The 25,147-nt window shown below is 41.0% G+C and overlaps 2 protein-coding genes across 14 annotated transcripts in view; one reads left to right on the forward strand and one right to left on the reverse strand.

The window, feature by feature from the left end:
* Lrrc39 (leucine rich repeat containing 39) lies at positions 1 to 19,337 on the forward strand. Of its 2 annotated transcripts, none has more exon segments than NM_001109637.1 (9): positions 1 to 153; positions 2,492 to 2,682; positions 5,554 to 5,659; positions 6,852 to 7,008; positions 7,647 to 7,783; positions 12,156 to 12,301; positions 13,046 to 13,198; positions 14,294 to 14,430; positions 17,643 to 19,337. In NM_001109637.1, coding segments are annotated over 8 exon segments (1,005 nt in total). In that variant the 5' UTR covers positions 1 to 153; positions 2,492 to 2,569; the 3' UTR covers positions 17,699 to 19,337.
* Positions 16,361 to 25,147, reverse strand: part of Trmt13 (tRNA methyltransferase 13 homolog) — a 15,069-nt gene continuing 6,282 nt past the window's right edge. For 6 of the 12 annotated variants that reach the window (XM_039102948.2, XM_039102949.2, XM_039102953.2 and 3 more), the window contains 5 exons: positions 24,673 to 24,840; positions 21,998 to 22,070; positions 21,443 to 21,517; positions 18,712 to 19,141; positions 16,361 to 18,030 (listed from right to left, as the gene is read on the reverse strand). In XM_039102948.2, the coding sequence (XP_038958876.1) occupies positions 17,790 to 18,030; positions 18,712 to 19,141; positions 21,443 to 21,517; positions 21,998 to 22,070; positions 24,673 to 24,840 (987 nt within the window). In that variant the 3' untranslated portion in view covers positions 16,361 to 17,789. Of the gene's footprint in view, positions 18,031 to 18,711; positions 19,142 to 21,442; positions 21,518 to 21,997; positions 22,071 to 24,672; positions 24,841 to 25,147 lie in introns of those variants that run through there. The other 6 variants (NM_001033902.2, XM_039102944.2, XM_063282407.1 and 3 more) reach the window with 6 other exon arrangements.

The following is a 25,147-nucleotide window of genomic DNA, read 5'->3' on the forward strand; positions in this document are numbered from 1 at the left end:
TAGAACGAGGCTGACATTACTTTTCACTTGGTTACAGCCTGACAGAGAGTTATAGTCATTTGGATCCACACTGGGGGAAAAATCACCTCGTGATCTGATCCGAGCTGAGACTTGGGGAGCTCTGGCTCCGTGTTGGCTGCAGCATCCCCCATGGTAAGTGCTTTTCTGAAACAATTTTCCTCCATTCCTTCTGCATAAAGAAAGTGCTGGTGGTGGTCTCACTGAAAAAGTGTACCAACTGAACACAGGTTTAGCTTCTGAGCCTTTTAAGGGGGCTATAGTCATTCACATGGTTGTCATCCTCTGGGGCACAAGAGATAGGCGTCCCTGCAAGTTAGAATTTAAGATTGTGTTTCTTTGGCTGTTTTAACTTTTGGAAGTCACTGCCCCGCTGATTAATTGGCAGGCACACTTACCTCGCTGCTGTGCTGTGTGTCTTTCCTTCCCAAAGGAGTTAAGATGCAGAAATAAATGCCTTGTTACAAACTTGTTTTTTTCTAAAGCAGATCTGTCATTTTAGGGGAACTAGTATTAGAGATGACCAATATTCAATGTCAAACAGTGAAATAAGTTAATGAATGAAAGTTTTATATAAAAATAATACAATATGGAGATGGCCTGCATTCATATAAATATTTTAATTTTATATTATTGAAAGTACTTAGTTCATCAATTTTATTAATATCTGATACAGTAAATTCTAGGGGACTTGCCCAGGCAGTTAGGTCCCCAGTACATGTTTTTCAAGGCTCCTTCCTCCGTCCTCCCACCTCGCCCTCTCTTATCTGTCCATTCTTTCCTGACTTCCTTTCTTTCCTTCTTTATCCTTCCTTCTTTCCTTCCTTCCTTCCTTCCTTTCTTATTTTGGTACCATGTGATGTATCCTGAGCTGCTCTCAAACTTACCATCCTCCTGCCTCAGCCCATCAACAGACATACTATTATGCCTGGTCACAGTCACACTTCCTGTGGCCTCTTGCTTCTGTACTTTCTATCTTCTGCATGATCTGCTTCCTGCTTCCTAAAACTTTTCCTACTCTTTCTCATAAAAATGTAAAAAGGATATTTACTTATTATGTTATTTCTAAACATATGTATTTCTTTGTGCCTTTCTGTGGAATTGCATACCACATATGGACTTCTGTGTGCATTTCTGTGGAATTGTGTACTACATGCATGTGTTTGCCTTTGGAGGTCAGAAGAGGGCATCAGATCCCTATGAACTGGAGTTACAGGCAGTGGGAGCCTCATGATGTAGCTGCTGAGGACCAAACTTCAGTCCTCGGGAGAGGAGCGAGTGCTCTTAGTCACAGAGCTGTCTCTCTAGCCATATAAAAAAAAACAGGCTTAATTAATTTCTTGTGTGAAAGCCCTATGTTGTATGTTCTAGACTCAGCTGGGGTACCCCCAGCTTCTGCATGCTGTCAGGCTTGGTGGCAAGTACCTTTACCCACCGAGCCATCTTGAGGCTGCCAGACTTACCTAACGTACCCATTGTTTGATTGCTTTCCCATAGTTGGATGCAAGTCTAGGTTGCAGGTTTTCATGATAGTGAATGAGATGGTAGCAAAGGAAGCAGATTGGGCAGCAGTTCCTGCTCAGGCCACGTGTGCTCCTTTAAGGGTTAGTTTCCTCGTGTTAATATTAAAGGCAATGAAAATATTCATATCATATTTTACATGGGTTTAAAACAAGGTATGCGCTGTCAGAATGCACACCTTTGATCCCAGCACATGAGTGACAGAGGCAGGTGGAGGTGGAGTTTGAGGCCAACCTGAGAGTGAGGAGAGGGGAGAGGGAGGAAAAAGGAAGGGGGGAAGAAGAGGGGAGGGAAGGGGGAGGAAGAGAGGCAAGAACACTGGGCCTGGCATTGGCTTTTAGAACTTCAATGTGACATACCTTTTCTAGCAAGGTCACACCTACTCTAACAAGACCACACCTCTTAATCCTTCCCAAACCGTTCCGTTAACCAAGGACCGCTCATTCAAACATAGGAGTCTACGGGAACCATTCTCATTCAAATCACGACACCTAAAATTTTTTCATGTTCCAAGGGTAGGTCTCCTCCCCTAGAGAGTGAGTTCTAGGATAGCCAAGGCTATACAGAGAAAATCTGTCTCATAAAGCCAAAAAATAAAATAAAATAAAACAAGATACGGCATGCAAATATATGTAGAACAGCTGGACGGGCTGGTGTGCACCTGTATTCCCACACACTTGGGAAGCTAAAAGTGGGAAGAGCTTCAGCCCAGGAGTTTGAGAATGAACTGGGCATCACAGTGGACTCTGTCTGTCACTAATGAAGGAAGGAAGGAAGGAAGGGAGGAAGGAAGGAAGGAAGGAAGGAAGGAAGGAAGGAAGGAAGGAAGAGATAAATAAATAAATGTAGTTTTGGGAAGATACAGGTATCCAACAGACATTACCTCTCATGACTGTTATGGTGATCACTGGTGTTCTGAGACATGATGTTTTCCCCGGTCTGGTATACTTAGGTCTTGTCTGAGGTGTCCTGTGACTCGACTCTTCAGAACTCAATGAAGTAGATGACTTGACTACAATGTGGAAACATCATGACAGAAAGTGTGGTTTGTACCGGGGCCGTCAGCACTGTAAAGGAAGTCTGGGAAGAAAGAATAAAGAAACATCATGAAGATGTGAAACGAGAGAAGGAATTTCAGCAAAAGTATGCTGTGAAGTTGTTTTAGATTAGTGAAAACTTATTTTTTAAAGATTTATTTATTTATATGTGAGTACTCTGTAGGTGTCTTCAGACACTTCAGAAGAGAACATTTCATTACAGATGGTTGGGAGACACCATGTGGTTGCTGGGATTGGAACTCAGGACCTCTGGAAGAGCAGTCAGTGCTCTTAACCACTGAGCCATCTCTCCAGCCCAGTGAAAAACTTATAACCTCGTATTTGAAAACAATATTTAGTAAGAGCTTCACTGAATTTGACAGATTTTTGTTTGCTGAAAACTCAAGATATTTTTCTTTGAGAAGCTTTACTTTTATTTTATGCATATAAATGTTTGACTGCATGTAGGTCTATCTACATTTGTGCATGTACCCATAGAGACCAGAAGAGGGCACTGGATACCCTAGAACTGAAGTTACAGCAGTTGCGAGCTGCCCTGTAGGTGCTGGGAACTGAATTCAGGTTATCTGGAAGAGCATCAAGGGTTCTTTACTACTGAGCCATCGCTCCAACCCTTAAAAGAGTCTTTACTTTTCTTCTTTATTATTATTCTTATATGCTTGGGTGTTTTGCCTGCGTGTATGTCTGTGTACCTCTTGCATGCAGTGCCCTTGGTGGCCAGAAGAGGGTGTTAGAGCCTCTGGGACTAGAGTTAAGGATGTTAATGAACTACTATGTGAGTGCTGCAGAGTTCAACCTTGGAACATGAAAAAATTTTAGGTGTCGTGATTTGAATGAGAATGGTTCCCGTAGACTCCTATGTTTGAATGAGTGGTCCTTGGTTAACGGAACAGTTTGGGAAGGATTAAGAGGTGTGGTCTTGTTAGAGTAGGTGTGACCTTGCTAGAAAAGGTATGTCACATTGAAGTTCTAAAAGCCAATGCCAGGCCCAGTGTTCTTGCCTCTCTTCCTCCCCCTTCCCTCCCCTCTTCTTCCCCCCTTCCTTTTCCCTCCCTCTCCCCTCCCCTCCCCTCTCCCTCCCTGCCTGCTGCCCGTGATCAGGAGGTAAAAGTCTCTCAGCTAATGGTCCATCACCATTCTTGTCTGCCTCCCGCCGTGATTACCATGGATGTCTAACCCTCTAAAACTGTAAGCAAGACCCAAATTAAATGTTTTCTTTTGTAAGAGTTGCCTTGGTCATGGTGTCTCTTCACAGTAGAATACTACAGCAGTTGGGAAAGGAAAGATTTGGGGGTGGGGAGGTGGATGAGGAGATAGTTCATTTGGTCAAGAACTTGCGTTACAACCTCGAGGACCTGAGTTTAAGTCTCAGCACTCACATTGTAAAGCCAGGATAGTGGCACTAAGTAAGCATGTAATTTCAGTGCCGGGGAGGCAGAGATGAGAGGACCCCTGGGGCACCCTGATCAGTCAGTCGAATTGGTAATAATTTCAATATTCCAAGATGATGGAAGATATTGTCTAAAAGGAGGTGCACAGTGTTTCTGAGGATGGCATTGCTACTGTCCTGGGGCTTCCACACATGTGCTCCTGCACCTGTACACAAATGGGCACCCGGACAAACACATGAACATGTTCACACATGCATTTTTTAAAAGACACTTACAGAGAAAGGAGGTGCCAGGAGCAATAAGCAGAAAGATTGCATGCTGCACAGGCTCTTCTGCCAGGATAGGAGCGACACGTCTTCTTACCTCTAGTCTTGATGACCTTGACTGCCTCGGGTCAGTACCTGTAAGTCCTCAGACTTGCTATTTTCTCTCCAAGATAATCTTCCCAGCAGTGCACATGCCTTGCTTACTTGATATGCAGAACTAAATAAGGGGGCGGCACCAGGAGGCAGAGGCAAGCAGATCTCTGCCAATTAGGGCTACACAGTGAGAACCGTCTCAAAATAGTAACAGTAATAATAACAATCAATGACAGGAAGCATCACACACGGAGCTGTGTGACGGCCATCAGACCCTCTGGGCTCTGTGAGTTTAAAGAAACCTGGTAGCACCCTTCCCTAGCATGCATGAGGACCTGGATTCAATCCTCAACAATGAGGAAAAAAATCTAAGGAAAGATTAATATCTTCCTTACATATCTTAAAGTTAATATCTCAAACTCTTTTTTTTAAAGATTTATTTATTTATTTTGTGTATATGAGTATACTTCAGACACACCAGAAGAGGGAATCAGATCCCATTACAGATGGTTGTGAGCCACCATGGGGTTGCTGGGAGTTGAACTCAGGATCTGTGGAAGAAGAGATAGCACTTTTAACCACTGAGCCATTTCCCCAGCCTTTCCCCCCTCAAATTTATTTATTTTATGTGCATTTGTGCTTTGCCTGTATGTCTGTCTGTGTGAGGCTGTGAGCTCTTGGAGTTACAGATGGTTGTGAGATGCCATGTGGGTACCGAGGACTGAACCCAGGCCCTCTGGAAGAGCAGTCAGTGCTCTTAACCACTGAGCCACCTCTCCAGCCATCATCTGATGTCTAATGCCATTGGCTCAGAGGTAATTTTTTTTCCAAAATCACACATAATTCCCACCCCCACCCCTGTCTTTCTTCTTTTCAGCCCCTCCCACTCACCCTTTACCTTTGCTTTCTCTCAAATTCATCCATAGCATGGTCAAAATATGACACTTTTGTTTACTCTACTATGGCTGAAATGTGAAGGTTTAGCAACAAATGATAAGGCAAATAATAACTTGTATAAAAGTGAGAATAAGATCTTAACAATTAAGGAATAATCAAAGTCAAGGTTCTGGGGGTGGCAGTAGCACAGGGTACCTGGAGATGTGGCCCGTCAGAGACAGCTATTGTCTATTTCTTCCCCTGCTGCATCGGGCCTTTGGAATGCTATTTTGTCGTTACCTGTGACTAAAAGACGCTCTGCTGTCTTAGGCTAGTGCGGATCTGGGAAGACCGAGTGAGTTTAACTAAGCTGAAAGAGAAGGTGACCAGGGAAGATGGAAGAATCATTCTAAGGATAGAGAAAGAGGAATGGAAGGTAAGTGTGGACGCTCTCGAAGGGCTCCTTGATTCTCCGAGCTCCGCGTCGCATGAAGGCCTGAGAGCGTACACTGAGACTATATGTCAGACTAGGATAGAGAGCCAGGAATTCTCAACAGAGTAGCACGAGTGGATCTGGACAACATGAACAACAGAAAAGAAGCATAAAACACAAGGATTTTTTTTCTTTGTCAAAGAGTGCATTTGCTCCCTCCCCATCTGAGCTCAAATCTCTTGGGTATTTGTTTGTCGGTTAGTTAGTTAGTTAGTTAGCTAGCTAGCTAGCTTGTTTGTTTGTCCGTTCGTTTGTTTGTTTTGAGACAAGGATAAAACAAAACAAAACCAGCAACAACTAGTAAAATAGGCTGCAAGTGGTGACTTATAACTTTAACCCCAGTACTTGGGAGGTAGAGGCAGGTGGATCTCCATTAGTTCAAGGCCAGCCTGGTCTATACAGAGAGTTCTAGGCAAGCCAGATCCCTGTAGAGAAACCCTGTCTCAAAACAAACGAACTCTTATAATAAAAGAATAAGGGAAATTCAAATTACTGAAATGATTTTTTTAATATAATTTTCTCTCTCTCTCTCTCTCTCTCTGTGTGTGTGTGTGTGTGTGTGTGTGTGTGTGTGTGTGTGTGTGTGTGTGTGTGTGTGTGTTGGGGGTGGTTTTGAGAAAGTGTTTGTGTGGCCTTAGCTATTCTGGAACTAGCTCTGTAGACCAGGCTAGCCATAGAAATCCACCTGCCTCTGCCTCCTTAGTGCTGGGATTAAAGGCGTGAGCCACCATCACCACCAGGCCTGAAATATTCACGTTTTTAATTATGTATGTGTTCTTGGATAGCCTAACACAAAAGATTTGTTCATTAGGACAGACTTCTATGTGTGTCCATTATTGGTCAAAATATGACATTTTTGTTTATTATACTATGGTTGAGATGTGAAGATTTAGCAAAATTGATAAAGTAAATAAATAATAACGTATAAAAGTGAGAATAAAATCATAGCAATTAAAATATTAAAACTCAAGGTTCTAGGAGTAGAAGTAGCACAGAGTACCTGGAGATGTGGCCCGTTAAGGGACAACTGTCCTCAAGTGCTTCTACAGATCCCGTACTGCCACAACAGAATGGCTCAATGTTTGAGATAAAAGTTCAGGCAATGCAGTAATGGTACACATATTTTTTACTTTAGACTCTCCCTTCTTCCTTACTGAAACTGAATCAGCTACAGGAGTGGCAACTTCATAGGACCGGATTGTTGAAAATTCCTGAATTCATTGGAAGATTCCAGCATCTCATTGTTCTAGACTTATCTCGGAACACAATTTCAGAGATCCCCCGAGGCATTGGTAAGGAACACTGCTTTTATTCCTGTGATATTTTATCTACCTGCCAGTATATGCTTTTCTTTGATTTTTTTTTCAGACCCCCACCCTCAAATACATGGAATAAGGCCTTATCTTTATATATCTCTGAAAGTTGAAAACATTTTAAATGTTTCATCTAACTTCAGTCTTCAGAGGTTCCAAACTTTTGGACTTATTGGGGTGATAGATAAAATTTCTATGTGAAAATATTTCCAAATATTCGGTATATTTTGAAAACAACATTTCTCCGTTAACTCTCTTAGAACACACTGAAGGCATGAAAGAAAGAAAATTTATCAAACGGTGGGACAATGTCCCCCTACACAACGTTGTTCAGAATGTTGTATGCTATTTATGGGTTTTGTGTGGAAGATGGAGCCCAGGTTCTAGTGCATGGCAGACAGGGACCGTACCATCTATAGCTATCTTAATCTGGAGCACATAGTATAGATATAGCAGAAGGGAAATACCCCTCCCTTGTGGAAAGATGGGAAGAGGGAAGAAGAAAATAACTGAATTTGCCAATGGGCAAGTAACTTAAGTATGTAAGTAGTGCTTGGTGGCTGGAAACACTGAGGCCATCTGCTTCCTGTGTTGTTGTTGTTGTTGTTGTTATGTAGGACTGCTCACTAGACTTCAGGAACTGATTCTTAGCTACAACAAAATCAAGACTGTCCCCAAAGAACTGAGCAACTGTGCCAGCTTGGAGAAGCTAGAACTGGCTGTAAACAGAGATATAAGCGACCTCCCGACAGAGGTCAGAAAATCTAAACGTCTGTTTTGTTTGTGTCTACTAATAGTTTGTTTCTGAGGCATGCGATTGTTGAAATAAAATAAAACCAATGTAACAAATTTTATTTTAGAAATAGAAATACTTAGTGAAAAGCATTTTTAACCAAAAGGCAAGTTTTTTATTAAAATAAACTCTACTTAGCATAAAAGATTCCTCTATTCTTGTCATTATCCTGCATTATTTGATGACTGAGTTTCTCTCTTTGAAGAGAAGACTGAGAACTATTAACATCATTTAAAATTCCCACAACGAGGAGAAGCCTGGGTTGTATAGTGGTTATTCATACATGCTTGCTTATTTTGGCCATGTTAAGGATTAGATTCAGGGTCTCATGCATGCTGATCAAACCCTTTGCTACTGAGCTACTCTGCCCTTCATGCTTTTTGTCTGTCTGTCTGTCGTGAGGCAGAATCTTACTGCATAGCTCACTGTGACCTTGAACTCCTTATGCCTAGGCTGGCCTCAAACTACCAATTTTCACACCTTAGCTTTTTAAGTGCTAGGATTGGAAGTATATGTCTGTAAACTTGAATTAATGCTTTTTTGAATAAATATGTATGTGATTATTATGAAAATCAAACAATGAGAAAATAGAAAACCTCTTTTCCTGGTTGATTTTTATTAAGTGCTCAGTCCTGAAACAGACAGACGTAAGACATGGATTATAGGAAGTATGCTTCATGATGGCGTCCTAGGCTTTGCCAAGTAAAAGGGAAGCAGAATGGAAATGCCTTTCATTCACTTGACAAAGACTGCCGTGTTACCCTCCAAACAAATGAATGCTCTTAGAATCAGCGAGAAGTTTCTATGCTTTTTTTTTTTTTTTTTGCCTTGAAAACAATGACTTTGCAAGACCAAAATTAAGAAAAATAAGAACAAGGGGTTGGGGAATTAGCTCAGTGGTAGAGTGCTTGCTTAGCAAATGCAAGGCCCTGGGTTCAATCCTTAGCTCTGGGGGGAAAAAAGTATTAAAGAAAAATAAGAACATTTGAAAAAAGCTACAATTCCTTTTTCTTGCTTTGAGTATATAAGAGTTTTCTTTTCTAAACCACTGGACATGTTATCAGTAATAGTCCCTCCTCCCAGGGCTCTTGCAAACATAGCACGGGTATTTCATCATATGTTGGCTTTATTTAATAAAAGCATGAAAAAAATGGTGACAGGGACAATTTCTATATGTAGGAAGGTCAGTATGTATGGTTTGTAAAACACAAGGTTTTGTTTCCAGGAATGGGCTCTGTCACTAACAAGCTATGTGAACTTGGACTCGTTGTCAACCTGTCTCTTCACCTTAGATTGTTGAGACAGGTTACTGTTGTGTGACAAGACATTTCCTGGGGATATGCAACATGTTTACTCCCAGAGAGGGAGCCCACAACAGATCAACATACAGGTACCACCGAAGTCCAACTTGGTGAACCATGAGTCTCACCGGGGATCCTTATGTGAATATATAGGTGAGGCGTTACTCACAGGAGCAGAAATAACTCGCAGACAGCTGCATCACCAAAGCCCACCCCTGTACAGGTCACCACTAAAGCTGGGACCTGGAGCATACTGCATAGCCTGCAGGCAGCTCTACAAGTTGGAGAATGTCCTTTCCAAGTGACAAAGCTGGTCTAAACCTCTTCTAGGCAGCTGGTCTTGTCTCAGTCTTCCTTGATTCTTGGCTTGTCTGAGAGGATGCTCAGTGGTCTTTATTGTTTACTCTTGGGATTGAGGGGTCTAGTGAATCTGGTCAATTTCAGGTATTTCCTGAAGCTAATTTAAATTGTTTATCTTCTTGTTTTTCTGTCTTCTTTTTGTCTTCTTGTATCTCTTATATTTCTGTCTTCAAATATAAGACTGTTGGTTTTATTTTTTAATCTTCTATAATAAAAAGATTCTAGATAGATGTGGTGGCTTTAAATCCCAGCACTTGGGAGGTAGAGGCAGGTAGACCTCTTTTTCTTGGCTAGCCTGGTTTACATAGCAAGTTACAGGCTAGCCAGTGCTACAAAGTGAGACCCTGTCTCAAGAAAATAAAACAATAAAAAAGGCTTCTAGTACTACTGAGGGGCCAGCAATTGGTGACTCCTCTGCCAGACATTAAATTTTACCTCCTTCATATGGACATGTACCTGTAAAAACACCCTTTTACACTCCACATTGAATTGTTTGACAATGGGAAAAGCCTGAAACAGTTTTCAAGAATGTGTTTTTATCCTTGGCTTGAGTGTAAAGCTGGAGAAATGGAATGACCTACTAAACAGAATCATGATGCTTTGTGTGTGAGATGTATGCATTTGTGTGTGCATGCATGTATGCATGTGTGTGATGTATGCATGTGCCGTGTATACATGTATTAATGCATGTGTGAGATATATGCATTGTGCAAGCATGTATCCACATATGAATGCATGTATGTATGCAAGTATGTATAGGTTAGATGTCATCAAGTGTCTTCCCCAATCACAAGCCACTTGTCCCCTTCTGTTTCTGCTTCTCAGCACCAGGGTTTCAGGAATGCTCTCATGTCCGGCTTTTTACGATGGGACCGAAGGAATTCAAAATACAGAACCTCAGCAACCAAATGGATAGTCTGTTTTGTAAATATTAACTAAATGCTTATATTTTAGAACTTTCAGTAGGATAAAGAAGGAAGAAATTTTGTGGCTTTAGGTCTATAAAACCTTGAGTTCATCTACTTACATGATCTTTTTGAACCATTTCATCCAGAAAACAGAAATAATGCCATTTCCTTTGTGTGATGGCTGTCATAATTGTTCGTTAACATAATTATTTAAGTGCCACAGCAAACCACTCACATAATTAGTTTTTCACATAAAAGTGGAGAACAGAAGTAATTTAATAGATATTTTAGATAAAGTAAAACGGGGGCTATAAGCATTACTATGAATACATTTTTTTAAAGATTTGTTTATTTATTTTATGTGAGTACACTGTCACTGTCTTCAGACACACCAGAAGAGGGCATCAGATCCCATTACGGATAGTTGTGAGCCACCATGTGGTTGCTGGGAATTGAACTCAGGACCTCTGGAAGAGCAATCAGCACTCTTAACTGCTGAGCCATCTCTCCAGCCCCCTCTATGAATACATTTTAAAACTGATCTGGGCATGGTGCAGACCTTTACGCAGTACTCTGGAGGCAGAGGAAGCTGGATCTTTGTGAGTTTGGGGCTGCATGTTCCTGACTAGTCAGAGCTTCATAGTCATACTCTCTCAACAAACATTCTAAAAGAGACACAAAAGCAGTAAGAGGAAATTGCAAGTAAAAGAAAGGAAGTTCAACATAATCCTTAAATATCAGAACCATAGCCAGGCAGTGGCGGAACACACCCTTCATCCCAGAGACCGAGGCCAGCCTTGTCTACAGAGGGAGTTCCAGAAGAGCCAGGGCAACACAGGGAAACCCTGACTCAAAACGAGTAAGAACCATGGAATAATACATTTCATGGAAAAAATGTGATGAATTAGAAATGCGAACATTTCCACACAGTAACAAAGTATAAGAGTGTGCATGACAGACATCCGATTCCGGAGAGGCTCTGGCTCTGAGAAGCAGAAAGGACTGACACGGCAGCACGTTCTTACTGGCAGGCTGAGCACAGTGTTGTGTGGTGCAGGGCTTGCAGTCAGCCACTGTCCTTTAACACAGAAGTATTATGGGGTACGCTCAGCGTTTGGGATAGTGAACGCAAGTAAGTTGGACTCATTACCTTCAAGACTACGTTTCCCTGTATAGTTCTCAGTCACTGGATGAAAGCAGAGGAGAGGTGCTTCCTGGGGTGGGGACGCTTTTGCCACACGGGTCCTGTTAACCCTGGAATTTCTTTATCTTGGAAGATAAATTGGGTCTGAAAATCATTTTACCTTATCCTTGATCTATTTGCTTGTTTCATTTTGTTTTTTTTTTGAGAGAGGGTCTGTTGTGTGGGTCTGGCTGTCTTGGAACTCACCACATAGACCTTACGGCCTTGAACTTCAGACCTTCTGCTTCTACTGCTGGGATTGAAGGCCTGGGCCACCACACTTACCTGTCCCACATCTCTGAGACAGTGTAGCCCATGCTGCCCTCAGTCTGTAGGACTTACAGGCATGTACCATGATGCCAGGTTCTATTATCCTTACATATTATTTATTGTGGACTCCTGTGTCTAAACAAAGCTCAAGCGAATGCCGGAAGTCATTCAGCTTTCATGTGTGCTCTGTTGTGGACTACTACTTAAAGCTCATGTAATACGAACTTTTTATAGGAAACAGCTCATCCGTGTGAGCCTTCTAGTAATTCACACTGCGGACGACTACTTAAAATCCCCACTTTCTTCTTTAGCTCAGCAAACTGTTAAAACTCACTCACCTTGACCTGAGCATGAACCAGTTCACCACAATCCCTCTTGCTGTGCTGGACATGCCTGCCCTCGAGTGGCTGGATATGGGAAGCAACAGCCTTCAACAGCTTCCTGATACACTAGACAGGTAAAGTAGACTTTCTGCTACTGATCACTCGAAGCCACCCAGGAAAAAGAAGAAGCGATAAGCCAGACAGCTAGGAGCCCGGGAATAATCACAACAGACCCAACTAGTTCAAAATTCATTCTTTCAGCAGCCCGTTTTCATTATTATGTAGACGGATCTGGGGAGGAGGAAACTATTTTCTAAACATGAACAAGAACACGCTGCAGTAACAACGTGCGCCACATGGTGCATTTCGTGCCAGGCGCTGCACAGTGCATTCCGTGCCAGGCTCCTCTCTCATGCGACAAAAGGGCGAGGGAAAGGATACAGAGCTGTTTGTTTCATATCCCCAAGTCTCAGCAAGTGCCATTAGCTGGATTTGAACCCAGGCATTCTGGCCTGAGTCCAATGCCCAGTATGGGCATATTAAATAGTTATTGATTTTTTTAAAAATTCGTATTAGGTGACATTTACAAAACATTTAGACATTTAGAAAACTATGAAAACCATGACACGTAAGCGGCATGTCTGCCGATGGATGAAAGCTAGTCTTTAGTGAATTTCTTGATGTAATTCCCCTGGCAATTAGGTAACGGCAAGAATGAAGTCCGTTAAATCAATAAATGCATTTTATTAAACATCAAATAATAATAATTAACTGAATAATTTATTATAGTTAACTAAAAATTAAATGTTAAGTGTTATAAATGATGAGTTCAGCTTTTCACATCCAAGGTGACCTACTGCAGAATTCTAATTTTCCAGAATGCAAAGTTTACATACACTGTGGCTACAGAGGAATGAAATAACATGCCTGCCAGAGACAATCAGGAATATGAAAAACTTGGGGACTCTTGTTCTCAGCAACAACAAGCTACAAGATATTCCAGGCTGCATGGAAGAAATGACGAGTCTGAGGTAAAAGGGTGTGCGAGCGCGCCACGCTTACTCCCGGAAGCAGAATAGAGTAAAACAGATTGTGGCCGAAACATTTGGGTTGTGATTTGCCTGACACTGTGTCACTGTGTGTGTGTGTGTGTGTGTGTGTGTGTGTGTGTGTGTGTGTGAAAACTTCCTTCTGTGCATGTTGTCTTGCCTGTGTACCACTTGTGTGCCTTGATGCTCATGGAGGGTATAAGAGGGCATTAGATCTCCTGGAACTACACTTGTAGAGGGTTGGTTGGGCTGCCGTGTGGGTTCTGGGATTAGAACCTGGGTCCTGTAGAAAAGCAGTCAATGCTCTTAACTATTGAGCTATTTCTTCAGCTCAGAAATTTTTTAAACATATTTTTCAGTGTTGGAATTTAACTATTTCTTGAGTGTGTTCATGTAACACCAATCTAGATTATTCAAGAGTTCTTGAAACTAAAACAGTACTGGGATTTACGAATTTAAAGAAATGTCTTTTGTTGGTGACAGTATTACAATACACCTCTTTATACCTTTCATAAACATCCTTTGCAGTACAAGAACCAAAAAGGAATAAAATAGTGACCGTTTTCCTTCTTCATAACTACATGTAGGCACAGGTAACTTATATAACCCATAGAAAGCAGACTGGTTTTACAAGCTACTTAGTAGAACTCCAATAAAATTCTCTCTAAAATGCATTTTTCTTGAAGGAGTGAGGTAGTGGATACACGAACTTAAAACTTCTACAACCAAAACCATTCGTGCATTGACTTATCTAGCAACTTTTAGCTTTGTACTTGCTGGTTAAGTACAGATCCATAAAATAGGCACAAACTGTATTTGTAGCATTCATTGTATACTTATAACTTGCTCACATGAAATATGTTACAAGCAAATAGTTGTCTTTGTAAGCTTTTGGGGCTGGGGGTGGAGGAAGATGCTGTTTCTTCTAGCAAAGAAACTTACGGATTCTTGGATATATTAGATCCCAACAAGATAATCTGTTATCGAAGCCAGTTAAAAGTTAGTAATTCAATATACTGCCATTCGATCTTTCTTCTATGGCACTTATAAAAGCACTGTTTTCTGGTGAACTGCCAGGTTCGTCAACTTTCGAGACAACCCACTAAGACTGGAAGTGACACTTCCTCCCAGTGATGACGTAGATGGAGAGGAAGAACAGGAGTTATTTGGGCTTCAGTTCATGCACGCATACATACAAGAGTCACGGAGAACAGGTATGAGGTTTGAACAACACAGATTCAGTATTTTTGAAGAAAATGTGTACACAATTAAGTTCTATCTTGTCATCCTTCGCTGGGTTTCTCACCCTATGTTGTCGTTTCATTCTGGCCAACACTCAATGAGGGGAAAGGAATTTTGGTTCCGTTCATTAGTCTGGTGAGTACTAGGGGAGACGCTGTAAACACAGCATTTCAGTGGAATGAAGGAAATACTTCAGCCAAGTGCTTGCCGCACAACCGAGGGAAGGGACATGTCCTATGTCCTTGTGCTTGATTTTTTTTTTCTTTTTTGTAAATACACTTCTCCAGGGCTGGGACTCACACCGTGCCAAGCACCCAGTCCCTGAGATACAGCTATGCCCTCAGTGTGGATTTTAACTAACTTGTCTTGTGTGTATGGGTGCTTTTTTGCCTGCATTTATGTCTGCACATGAAGGTCTAATGCAGATCTGATGTGGGGTGTCAGATCCGCTGGAACTGGAGTTACAGACACTTGCTAGCTTCCACGTGTTGTGGAAAAGCTCATCTTCCCATGGACGTGCTCTTAAACACTGAGCCATCTCTCCACCCCACCCCCCACACCGTTTGATTCTTAAAGAATCATTACTTTTGTCTACCAAGTGATAGACATGTCAGATTGAGCATGAACAGACCTTCCTCATCATTCTGAGATTTTTATAATTTATAAGTAATAATTAAAAAGTAATTTGACCTGAGGTGAAAAATTCTGAGAACATGGACTTTATTCAACACTTAGAATATGAGGCATAATATACAGATTACAACCATGTAATCTCGTAATTTAGAATTAAACCTTTCTATAATCAAAGTTTTTAGAATTAAAACAAAATCCGACAAATATGGCAAAGAGCACTATGTTGTTATTAAAACACTGAAATAATAGTATAGAAACAGAAATACCCATTTTGTAATTAATTCGAATGTAAAGAGTTATGGATGTAAAAGGAAGGTTTTTGGCTCATTCCAAGTACCAGGTCGTTACTCTGAAAGGAAGTGCAACCAGAGAGAACAGGGACAGCCTTCCCACTAGGAGAAGCCCTTTCCCAATTTAGGAAGGAACCATTGGAGCTGCCTGAGCTCACAGAAGCAACGGTGTGAGAAGCTGGGGGATGGTCAGCAACAAAGGCAAAGTGGCCTAGTTTTGGAAAAGAGAGGACAATACCAGTGTCAAGCAGAAGACAGGATTGATAATTATGGAAAAGTGTTTAGGATGAACCTGTCCCCATCTGCAGCAAGTGGATTGTAGTAGCCTGCTGGGGAATGGAGGAACTGAGGCTGGATTGGTGGGCAGGACAAGGGAGAGGCTGAAGAGGAGTTTGAAGTACCTGTGGGACATGCATGATGCTATAATGGTGGATGTGAAGTTCAAGGGAGCTTGCTAAGCATGAAAGGTCTGAAAGTCAAGAAATAGCGATTTGATACACATTAGCCCACATTAACATTCTAATGTGAGGCAAGACAAAGAGGTCGGGCAAATAGGAACCTTTTCTTACTTGAAGGGCACACGCTTATTTCCACATAATATACCCAGAACCATTGTCAGAATGTATAATTGAGCCAATGGCTCATAGGACTGTTTCAGTATAATTTTTTTGATATGCTCTATGTCTTCTGAAATACAACTAAGTGTAGAATATTTTTATTTCTGGGCATACATTTTTAAATGGTACAAAACAAATATTGTGACATAAATGACATCTATGACATAGGACAATTTTTTAAAAAATTTATTTAATGTATATGAGTCCACTGTCATTGGCTTCAGATGTACCAGAAGAGAGTGTTGGATCCTATTAGATAGTTATGAGCCACCATGTGGTTACTGGGAATTGAACTCAGGACCTCTGGAAGAGCAGTCAGCCCTCTTAACTGCTGAGCCATTTCTCCACCCCAAGGATAATTCTTTTTTTTTTTTTAAAGATTTATTTTTTTTATTATATATTCGTACACTGTAGCTGTTTTCAGACACACCAGAAAAGGGAATCGGATCTCATTACAGATGGTGTGAGCCACCCTGTGGTTGCTGGGAATTGAACTCAGGACCTCTGGTTAACACTTGGTGTTCTTAACCACTGAGCCATCTCTCCAGCTCCCAAGAATAATTCTTAAACAATAAATTATCTTCATTTATGTTCTTCAGATTGGGAAATATTAGCAATCAACTTAGAAATGATTAACAATATTTGACAAAATAAGACATAAAGCAACAATTTAAACAGAAATACTAAAAATCTGTTAAATTAGATTCATGAGTTGTTATACAACAGTGGCCTCCGTGTCACTCTACCGGCTAAAATTAGTGGTTCTGAGTCTTTGTCTCTGCATCTTTACAACTAAAATAATGTTCACAAAACACAATGTAGAAACAACTGCAGGGGAGGAGGCGGGGAAATGATGGTCCTGTGACATGTTTGGTTTAATATTGTTTGAGCACAGACTCCATACATACATGTAAGGCCTAAATCTGATGTTTTAGCTTCTCTGTCTAATTTCCATTTTATTCCCAATCACTTTCCTGCTGGCATCGGCACATGCCTTTAATTCCAGCACTTGGAAGTGAGAGGCAGGCGGATCTGCGCGTCCCACATGCTGGGGTCGAAGGCGAGAGCCACCACTGCCCCTCTGTGCGTCCCAAAAGCACGCACCACCTTATTTTTCTATAGTTATTTATTTATATTAATATAATATATATAAGTTATTTATACATTAAAAAGAGGCTGATAAAAGATAGATAGAAAGTACTAAATTAATTTTAGAAGTTATATGCAACTTTCAAATTTGATTTCTGTTTAAAACAATATTATTTAGAAGTTTGACCTAGATAATTATCCAAGAAAGACCTAAAAAGAATACTTTTGCCTTAAAATCATCTCTTCAGTTTTGGTGTCAAGGACAGACTCTGAGACTACAAACATAGGTATGGCTTTGGGACTTCAAAGGAGATGCCACTTGCCAATTCTTACATTTCTAAATTTGTCTGTGTTTGACAAAATTACAATTACTCTTTCTAGACCTGAACTGAAAAAAAGCCTCACACTCAGATTGATTCTTGTTATAAACTTCTACTGTTTATTACAGCTGGAGCTCAAAAAAATGAAAACTTATCAGATAAAACCAAAGACAAGTTTACCAGATTAAGACACGGAGTTCGTACTGTAATTATATGCTGATGTTCTATCTTTCAGAAGACCAAGTCAACTGTCTGACTCATACGCCCAGCTCTACACGGTCTGATGGATAAAGTAATTTAAAGAGTCCCGCTGAAAAGGAATACTTCGACAACTGGGTGAATATTTTTGTGACTATCAAAATATAATTTAAAAATAATTTATTTATTTTTTGCTTGTGGAAGACATCATGTTCATGTTTCCTTTCACTGATTGATTTTTTTCCTGCGATGACAGATGAGCCGGTACAGCAGTTAATAATACATTTTCCAGAGACACCAATGGGTCCGTATAGTACTGTAAGGCAGGACTGAAGCCTTTCTGCTGTAAATACTGGAGTCGGCCTTGGTCAATCAGCAATTTGCAAAGATGTCCTATTTTCTTCTTTTCTTCAACAGTAAGAGTCCTACATTGAATAAACACACAAAACTTAAAAGTTGGTAAACGTTCCTAAGGAGTTCGGCCCCTCCATCTACTCCAAGGCTGCTAAGGAGCCGGCAGCACAATAGGTACCATGGCTGATGCTTCTGAGACTTCCCTTTCTGATCACAATTAAAACATGCTTCAGTTTACTCCAAAATTAGGATAGAAGCTACATTTTTCTAAATTTTTGTTAACAGTCACCTAAGAAAAAAAGAATCCTTTCCATCCTCAGCTTCACTTTCTATATTGATCTCAGCCAAAAGACTAAGAAACAACCATTCCGTTTCATTTCTCTGGTTTCCCTTGCCCAAGGTCAGTAGTTTGAAAATATTAAACGGAAAATTCTGAAAACAAGCCATTGGTAATGCCGTGCTGCCTAGCATGGTGAATCACGGGCACTCAACTCCTTCCCACCCGGGGAACGGACCTGTGCCTCGCACCTGAGCGTCCCTAGCGAATCCGCATTGCATGTTACCCCCTCACTAGACGCTGTGCAGCCATCTCGGTTACGCGACTGACAGAGTGGGTAGCTGCGTGTAGGGCTCTGTTTCACCTAGGGTTCTAGGCATCTGTGGGAGGTCCTACAGTATTACCCACAGGAGGCCTAGATTACGGTGATAAACTATCTCCCCGCAGTGAGGTGTTTACGGACGTCATCACTTACCCAGGCAAACTGTCAGTGCTGCCATCCGTGAGTCTGTCTCCTACATCATCGTGCTCTTCCTCCTCATCCTTCTGAGCATCTTTTCTCTCTGCAGTAACATCTGAGGCTTCCAAAGACGTCCTCATCCCACACGTTGCCCAACTACTCATTCTCTGGAAATAGTAGAACTCCACTGCGCCAAGCCCAAGAGCCTTGAAATACTCTTTGCCCACATAATGTCTCCAGTCACACCTGTGGTGACAACAGAGCGCAATGACAATGCCAGCCACAGGGGTCCGTGTCTCTGGGACATCTTTTTCACTTCCTTCCTTGGCCAAAGTGTTACTTTCTTTTTCTGTTTTATCATTCTTTACGCGTTTGGCTAAAGGTTCTTCATCCTTTTCCTTAAAACTGGCAGCATAGGTTTCAACCAAACATCGTAATGCAAGATCTGCAAACACAATCATGTGCCCCCCACCAAACCACATCATCTTTAAAGTTCAATAAGCAGTATGGTTAATACAAAACGCAACACAAGCCATCAAAAATATAGCTAGCTATATATTGTAACAATTCTATCAGATATTATACAATTTTCCATCTTAATTTTTCTAGTGATTTATTTGCCCAATAAAATCATTTTAAATAAAATTAAAATTAAAGCAATAAAATTAAAGCGAGCTTAAGTCCTATGATTTGAAAAACTTCCATCCAACTATTTGCATTGTCTTTCATTTCTCCTATACCAGCTCCAGTTATGAGCTTAAGAAACCCAAAGACAGAAACAAAGGGAGGTAATTTCACCTAGGATACTGACCTGGGTTCAAGAAGGTAGCTTTTTGCGTTTGTTTCTGTTTTGTTTTGAAATAGGTTCTGTACAGCTGATGCTGATCTCAAACTCCTGATCCTCGTGCATCTCCTGGTGGGACTACAGATGTGCCCCAGCACATCTGCCCCAGCACAGCTGGCTAAGATGCTAGTTTTGAAATGTAGGCTAGTCACAATAAATAGTGATGAATTGAAAAGTTGAGAAAGGGAGTTCCAATGTAGAAAACAGGCTGAATGGCTTTCCTGTATGTGAGCATATTTGCTAAATGCCTTGTATACAAAACACCAAGGATGCAAGGACTAAAACTGTTGTACTAGGGCTGAGGAGACGGCTCGGAAGTTAAAAGCACCTCCTGCCCTTTCAGGGCAGCCAGGTTGGTTCCTGCACACATAGGGTGGCTTAAAACTGTCCAGGGTTTTAGTTCCAGGGGATCCAGCACCCACTTCTGGCCTCTGTGGGCACTGGATATGCATGCATTGCACTTCCATACATGCAGATAAAACATTCATACTCATAAAATAAAAATAAATACATTTTAAAAAACAAAATAAGCCCTCCAAACTTCCAGACAGTAGAGCTGGCAATATTGGAAAGATCACAAATGTTTGCTGTAAAACTTCTGTCTCTGATTAGATTGTCATATCATACTCTAATTACCTAAAAACAAACGTAGTTCCTTAAGTTCTTACCCTATGATATAAAATGGATATAACTTATCTGATCGTTATAGTAAATTTTAATCATGCCAACAAGCATAGTTGGTAACTAATATTTGGATAAAGTGATAGCTAATTTGGTAATTTCATGGTCTGTCTGTGTCTCTCTGTCTGTGTTCTCTGTCATGAGAGAGTGGGTCTTATGTTGCCTAGACAGTGGATGGACTCGTGATATTTAGCTCCTCTGACCCTCCTGCTTCAGCCTCCTGAGTCCCTGGGAGCATAAGTATGCCACTTCACCCAGTCTAGTAACTATTATTTTCTAACACCTTATTTTCTGTTTAATTTACATTTGACTTAAACATAATTTTAAGAAGGGTGAATAATCAGAAAAATATTAGAAGGATGAAGTTATTTCAGAAACAGAGAATATTAGCAATGTCAAGCTCTTTCATAGTGACCTCCAGGACCTTCTTCTTAGAAGCTCTAAGGAGGCAGCAAGCTGGTGGCTAAGATCATTTAAATATTCATGGAGTCCCTCTTATATAGCATTATATTAGCATATATATCATTCTTGGGAAAAAAATCCCAGCACAGTGTAGTAATAGAAATATACACAGGTAATTAAAAAGCAAGCAACAGCCATGTGGCATATGTCCTGATGACACTAAGGAGGCTGCAGAAATGTGGGGGAGGCTGAGCTAAAGGGCAAGCAGAGGCTGGACCACTTCTTCCAAAGGGGCGACAGTGGGGTTCTAGGAATGGCTGGAGCAATGTAGCACTCAGGAAAGTACACATGGTCCACAGTGACCAACAGTAAACTGAGAGGCAGAGTGACCGAGTTTCAGGGGAAGGAAGCGAGTCACAAATGGTCTGAATATTGATACTTCAAGTACAGGGAGCAGAAAATGATGGAAGAAATGGAAGGGAGGGTACTGGTAAGGGGGAAGTACTGAGAGAGAGGGACGCCGATGCTCATGAAGAGAATGCAACTGTGGTAGAGCGAAAGGGGACCCACACCGTGCACATAGAGATGAGAGTATTGGATACAGGAAGCAGCCACTTAGAGTTAAGGTTTTGAGAGGCATGGGTTAGATGGGAAGAACCAAAAGTGTGTGCTTCCTTCCCACCCCAGGGTGAGCTTGGTTTACTTTAAACCGCTTTTATGTAAGTTAATCGAGAGCATAAATGGCCCCAGAGTGGTGGGCCATCTAGGCTACAGCTCAGTGTGTTAGCTTTGAGGTTGCTGTACGGTCCGATCACTTACCTGTTGCCACCCCACACAGGTGCTTCCCAATTCCTACTACAGGCAGTCTTCCTTCTCTTAGCACAGGAAGCCTGTCTAAGAGAAGGGAGGTAATAAGTTGTTTGCTTATGATACAAAGTATCAACGTGTCCTTCCAAAAGGAGGGTGTCTAGAATCTTTGAAGTTTAGGGATGAAAGCTATGAAAACAAGCAATTTTCAGACTCCAATATGCAACCCATGAAGATGTCTGTGTTTAGGTATCACATGGAAAGTATTCAGTTAAACAAACAAATTTCCCCTTTCTCATCATGTAGTACTTGCTGGCCTAGAATTCACTATGTAGTCTGGGTGAGCCTCCTGCCTCAGCTTCCCAAGTGTTGGAATTACAAGAGTACAGAGCATACCTGGCTTCAGTTAAGTGATAAAAAATACAATGGTTTATATACAAGTGCTTGGCTGCTTCTCTAGACTACATTAGTGTTAGTTCTTCCTGAAGCACAGGTCTGAAGGACAGCGGCCCCCAGACTCTGAAATGTCTGCTTACTTGTAGAGCAATGGAAAGTTACACAACTTACTCAAGCACAAGTGTTGGATATCAATTTGAAGTCTTTCAAACACTGAGTTCTTTTTTCTGTGTTTACCATCTACCTGCATAAATAGAACATTACTGAATCAGAACTCTTACTGTTAAAAAAGCTTTATGAAAGTGTTTCTATTTGTTTTCAAAATTCAAAGCAAATAAACTTAATTTTTACAGTTCAAAAGAGAATAAATAAAAATGCAAAGTTTTAGTATTTTTGGATGAAAACTCAGAAATAACAACACCCATCTTATAAGGCCAGAAATTGTATTGATCATTACTATTAAATATACACATTGTTTCTTTTAAGCATAGTTCCCAGGCCATTCACAACGGCATCAAGGTCCACAGATGTTAAGTGAGCACAGGTACTCATCAGTGTTTCTGTCTTTACCCCCGCTGGTTTTACCATGGCTCACTCTTCTTTAAACACAACCGTTTTAACCATTATCAGCATGTGCCTGTGAACACAGGCCCAGACCTCTCTAACAATCATCAGACACATTAGCCCCTCCTCCACCACCCCACTTTGTTTTTCTTTCTCACAGTGCTAGAGATAGAAGCCAGGACCTTATGCATGCTGTGCAAGCAACTGACCACAGAGCTACAGCCTCATGAATAGTAAGCAAAATAGTTACCACTAAGCTAGGGCCCCAAGCCCTCAGAAACATGCTAATAGAAACTCCTGTTTTCCCTGCTCAAGAATACCCTGTGTCCTATTAAGTCAGGAGCCACCCAATTACTGCTCTCTCAAAATCAATGACTAACAAATCAGCAAGACTTATGGCTTCCAACATTTTAACTTTCTCATTCTCTCCTCTCCTCTATATTCCACCGAGTGACCCTCACTTTCCAGTACATTTCTTACTTGTATTACTGAATAAAGATTTTCACATTTCCAATCTTCCTATATTTACTCTAAATCTCTTTTGAAATAATTTCACAGTGTTTCTAGGATAGCTTCTAAAAAACATTTTTTCATGTGTGTGAGTGTACGTGTGTGTGCGTGTGTGCGCTATCTGAGGAGGTCAGAAGATGGGTGTTAGTTCTCCTAGAGCTAGAATTCTAGGAGTTGTGAGCTGCCTACATTGGTGCTGTGAAACAAACACTATGATGTTTTGGAAGAGCAGGAAGCACTCCATCTACTGAGCTATGTACGTCTCTAGTTCCACAGAAATTTAAAAATCATTTTTTTTTAAACTTCCTCCATGACAACTTAGGAAGACTGAGGTCAGTTCTCCAACTTAAGGTCCCTGTAGCACAGGGTACTGTCTATTGGGATAGCACTTAGAGAACTAAAATACTGTGCAAAAGCCTTTGAAGCAAGAACCAAACCTTCCATAGTATCTCTACTACAGAGCAGGACGAAGCCAGAGCATATGACAGGAGACTTTTCTAGACCAGCTGTCCTTCCTGGTTCATATCTCACATCTATGTGATGTTCATATATTTCCATCACATAGAAATCTTGTGTGCAATGTATGGAAGCTTCACCTGTCAATAAAAGGCTGTTGACCTATAAGTTTGGTAGGAAATAGGGAGGTGGACTTGCTGGGACAGAGAGAATTCTGGGACTAGAGACAGGCACAGCATGGGAAGGGGAGGTGCCCAGGAATTCTGCAAGTGACAGTTGCATCAACCTGAGGAGACGTAAGTAACCTTGTAGCATGATTTAGACCAGCTTAAAAGGGTTAAATAAGGGCTGGAGAGATGGCTCAGCGGTTAAGAGCACCCGACTGCTCTTCCAGAGGTCATGAGTTCAATTCCCAGCAACCACATGGTGGCTCACAACCATCTGTAAAGAGATCTGATGCCCTCTTCTGGTGTATCTGAGGACAGCTACAGTGTACTTATATAGATAATAAAATAAAAAAAAAAAAAAAAAAAAGGGTTAAATAAGTTACAGGCTAGTCAGGGAACAGAGCCAAGCTATTGGCGTAGGCATTTATTCATAATACTCAGTCTTCAGCAAGTCTTAAGGGAAATGGGTGCAGGAGGAAAAGCCTCCACTTCCATAGGACTGTTTCTTTTGTTAGCTCAGCTTTGGTTCCACTGCTCTTATTTCCCAAAATGCTTCTCACACCCCATCTAGTGGATGTTGGTTAATCTTTCAGATGTATCTCAGGTGCTGCCTTATGCCTTTGCACGGTCATTCTCCATTGCCCGCCTGTAAATACAGTCTAGTACGCCACACTCTGCAGAACTCCCCCCACTTCAGCCCCTCACTTCCACACTCGCCTAGCTCTCTTCTCTACACACATTTAACAGCACAGCTGCCTTGTCAGCATCTATCTGTATATGCAGTGAATGCAGTGTATGCAGTACCTGTCCTGCTGCCCAAGAAAATGCTCAAGTACTTAGTGAGGGAAGAGCCTGACAGCAGTGGCAAAGGTTAGGACGTGGCTAATTTCTAGCTGAGGCCTGGTTCTTGTTCACAGAATGCCTTGTCTCTGCAAACAAGTTTATGAACTCGGATTGTGGGCCATCGATAGTTAAATTTTACAAACTTACCTTCAGTTTAAGCAGTACAATTAGAACCAACAAATAAGAACAGCAAGAAACCACAAATACAAAAAACGAAATTCACTTTAGGAGACATGTTCCTATCATTTTCTTTTTCCTACAGAAAAATATGTTTGGTTATTAAGACCCTACAATGGGTTTACTTACCTTGAATCTTGTGGTCACTTTTTCTACCAGGATGAAGTGAACGTTTTCAGCATCTTTTAAGGCAATATCAACCCAGTGAGATAATTTCCCCTTTCCTGCTCCAAACTCAACAAAGCATCTTCTTGGACCAAGTAACTTTAATTTTTCAATGTTACCTAAAATAGAAGCCTGCAAACTCCATTGGGTTATTTTATAGACTAGAGCAAAGGAATTCAACTCAAATTGGAAAACAGCAAGGTAATCTCTATACAAGGCAGGAGGTTTTTACTGATAATTTCTGAATGGCTAAGAATTTTTTTTTTCCTTTTGCTTGCTCTAAAATAATACTCTGCACTCAGGGTCACAGCCACGCTCAAACTTTTATTTTATGCTCACATATAATTTTGAATGAAAGTATTTTGTTCACTAACAGAAATTACACTCAGAACCAAATGTTAGCTTTTTTTTTTTTTTTTTTTTTTTTTGATTGTTTTCT

This window comes from Rattus norvegicus, chromosome 2, assembly GCF_036323735.1.
Source record: "Rattus norvegicus strain BN/NHsdMcwi chromosome 2, GRCr8, whole genome shotgun sequence".
Classification (NCBI taxonomy): domain Eukaryota; kingdom Metazoa; phylum Chordata; class Mammalia; order Rodentia; family Muridae; genus Rattus; species Rattus norvegicus.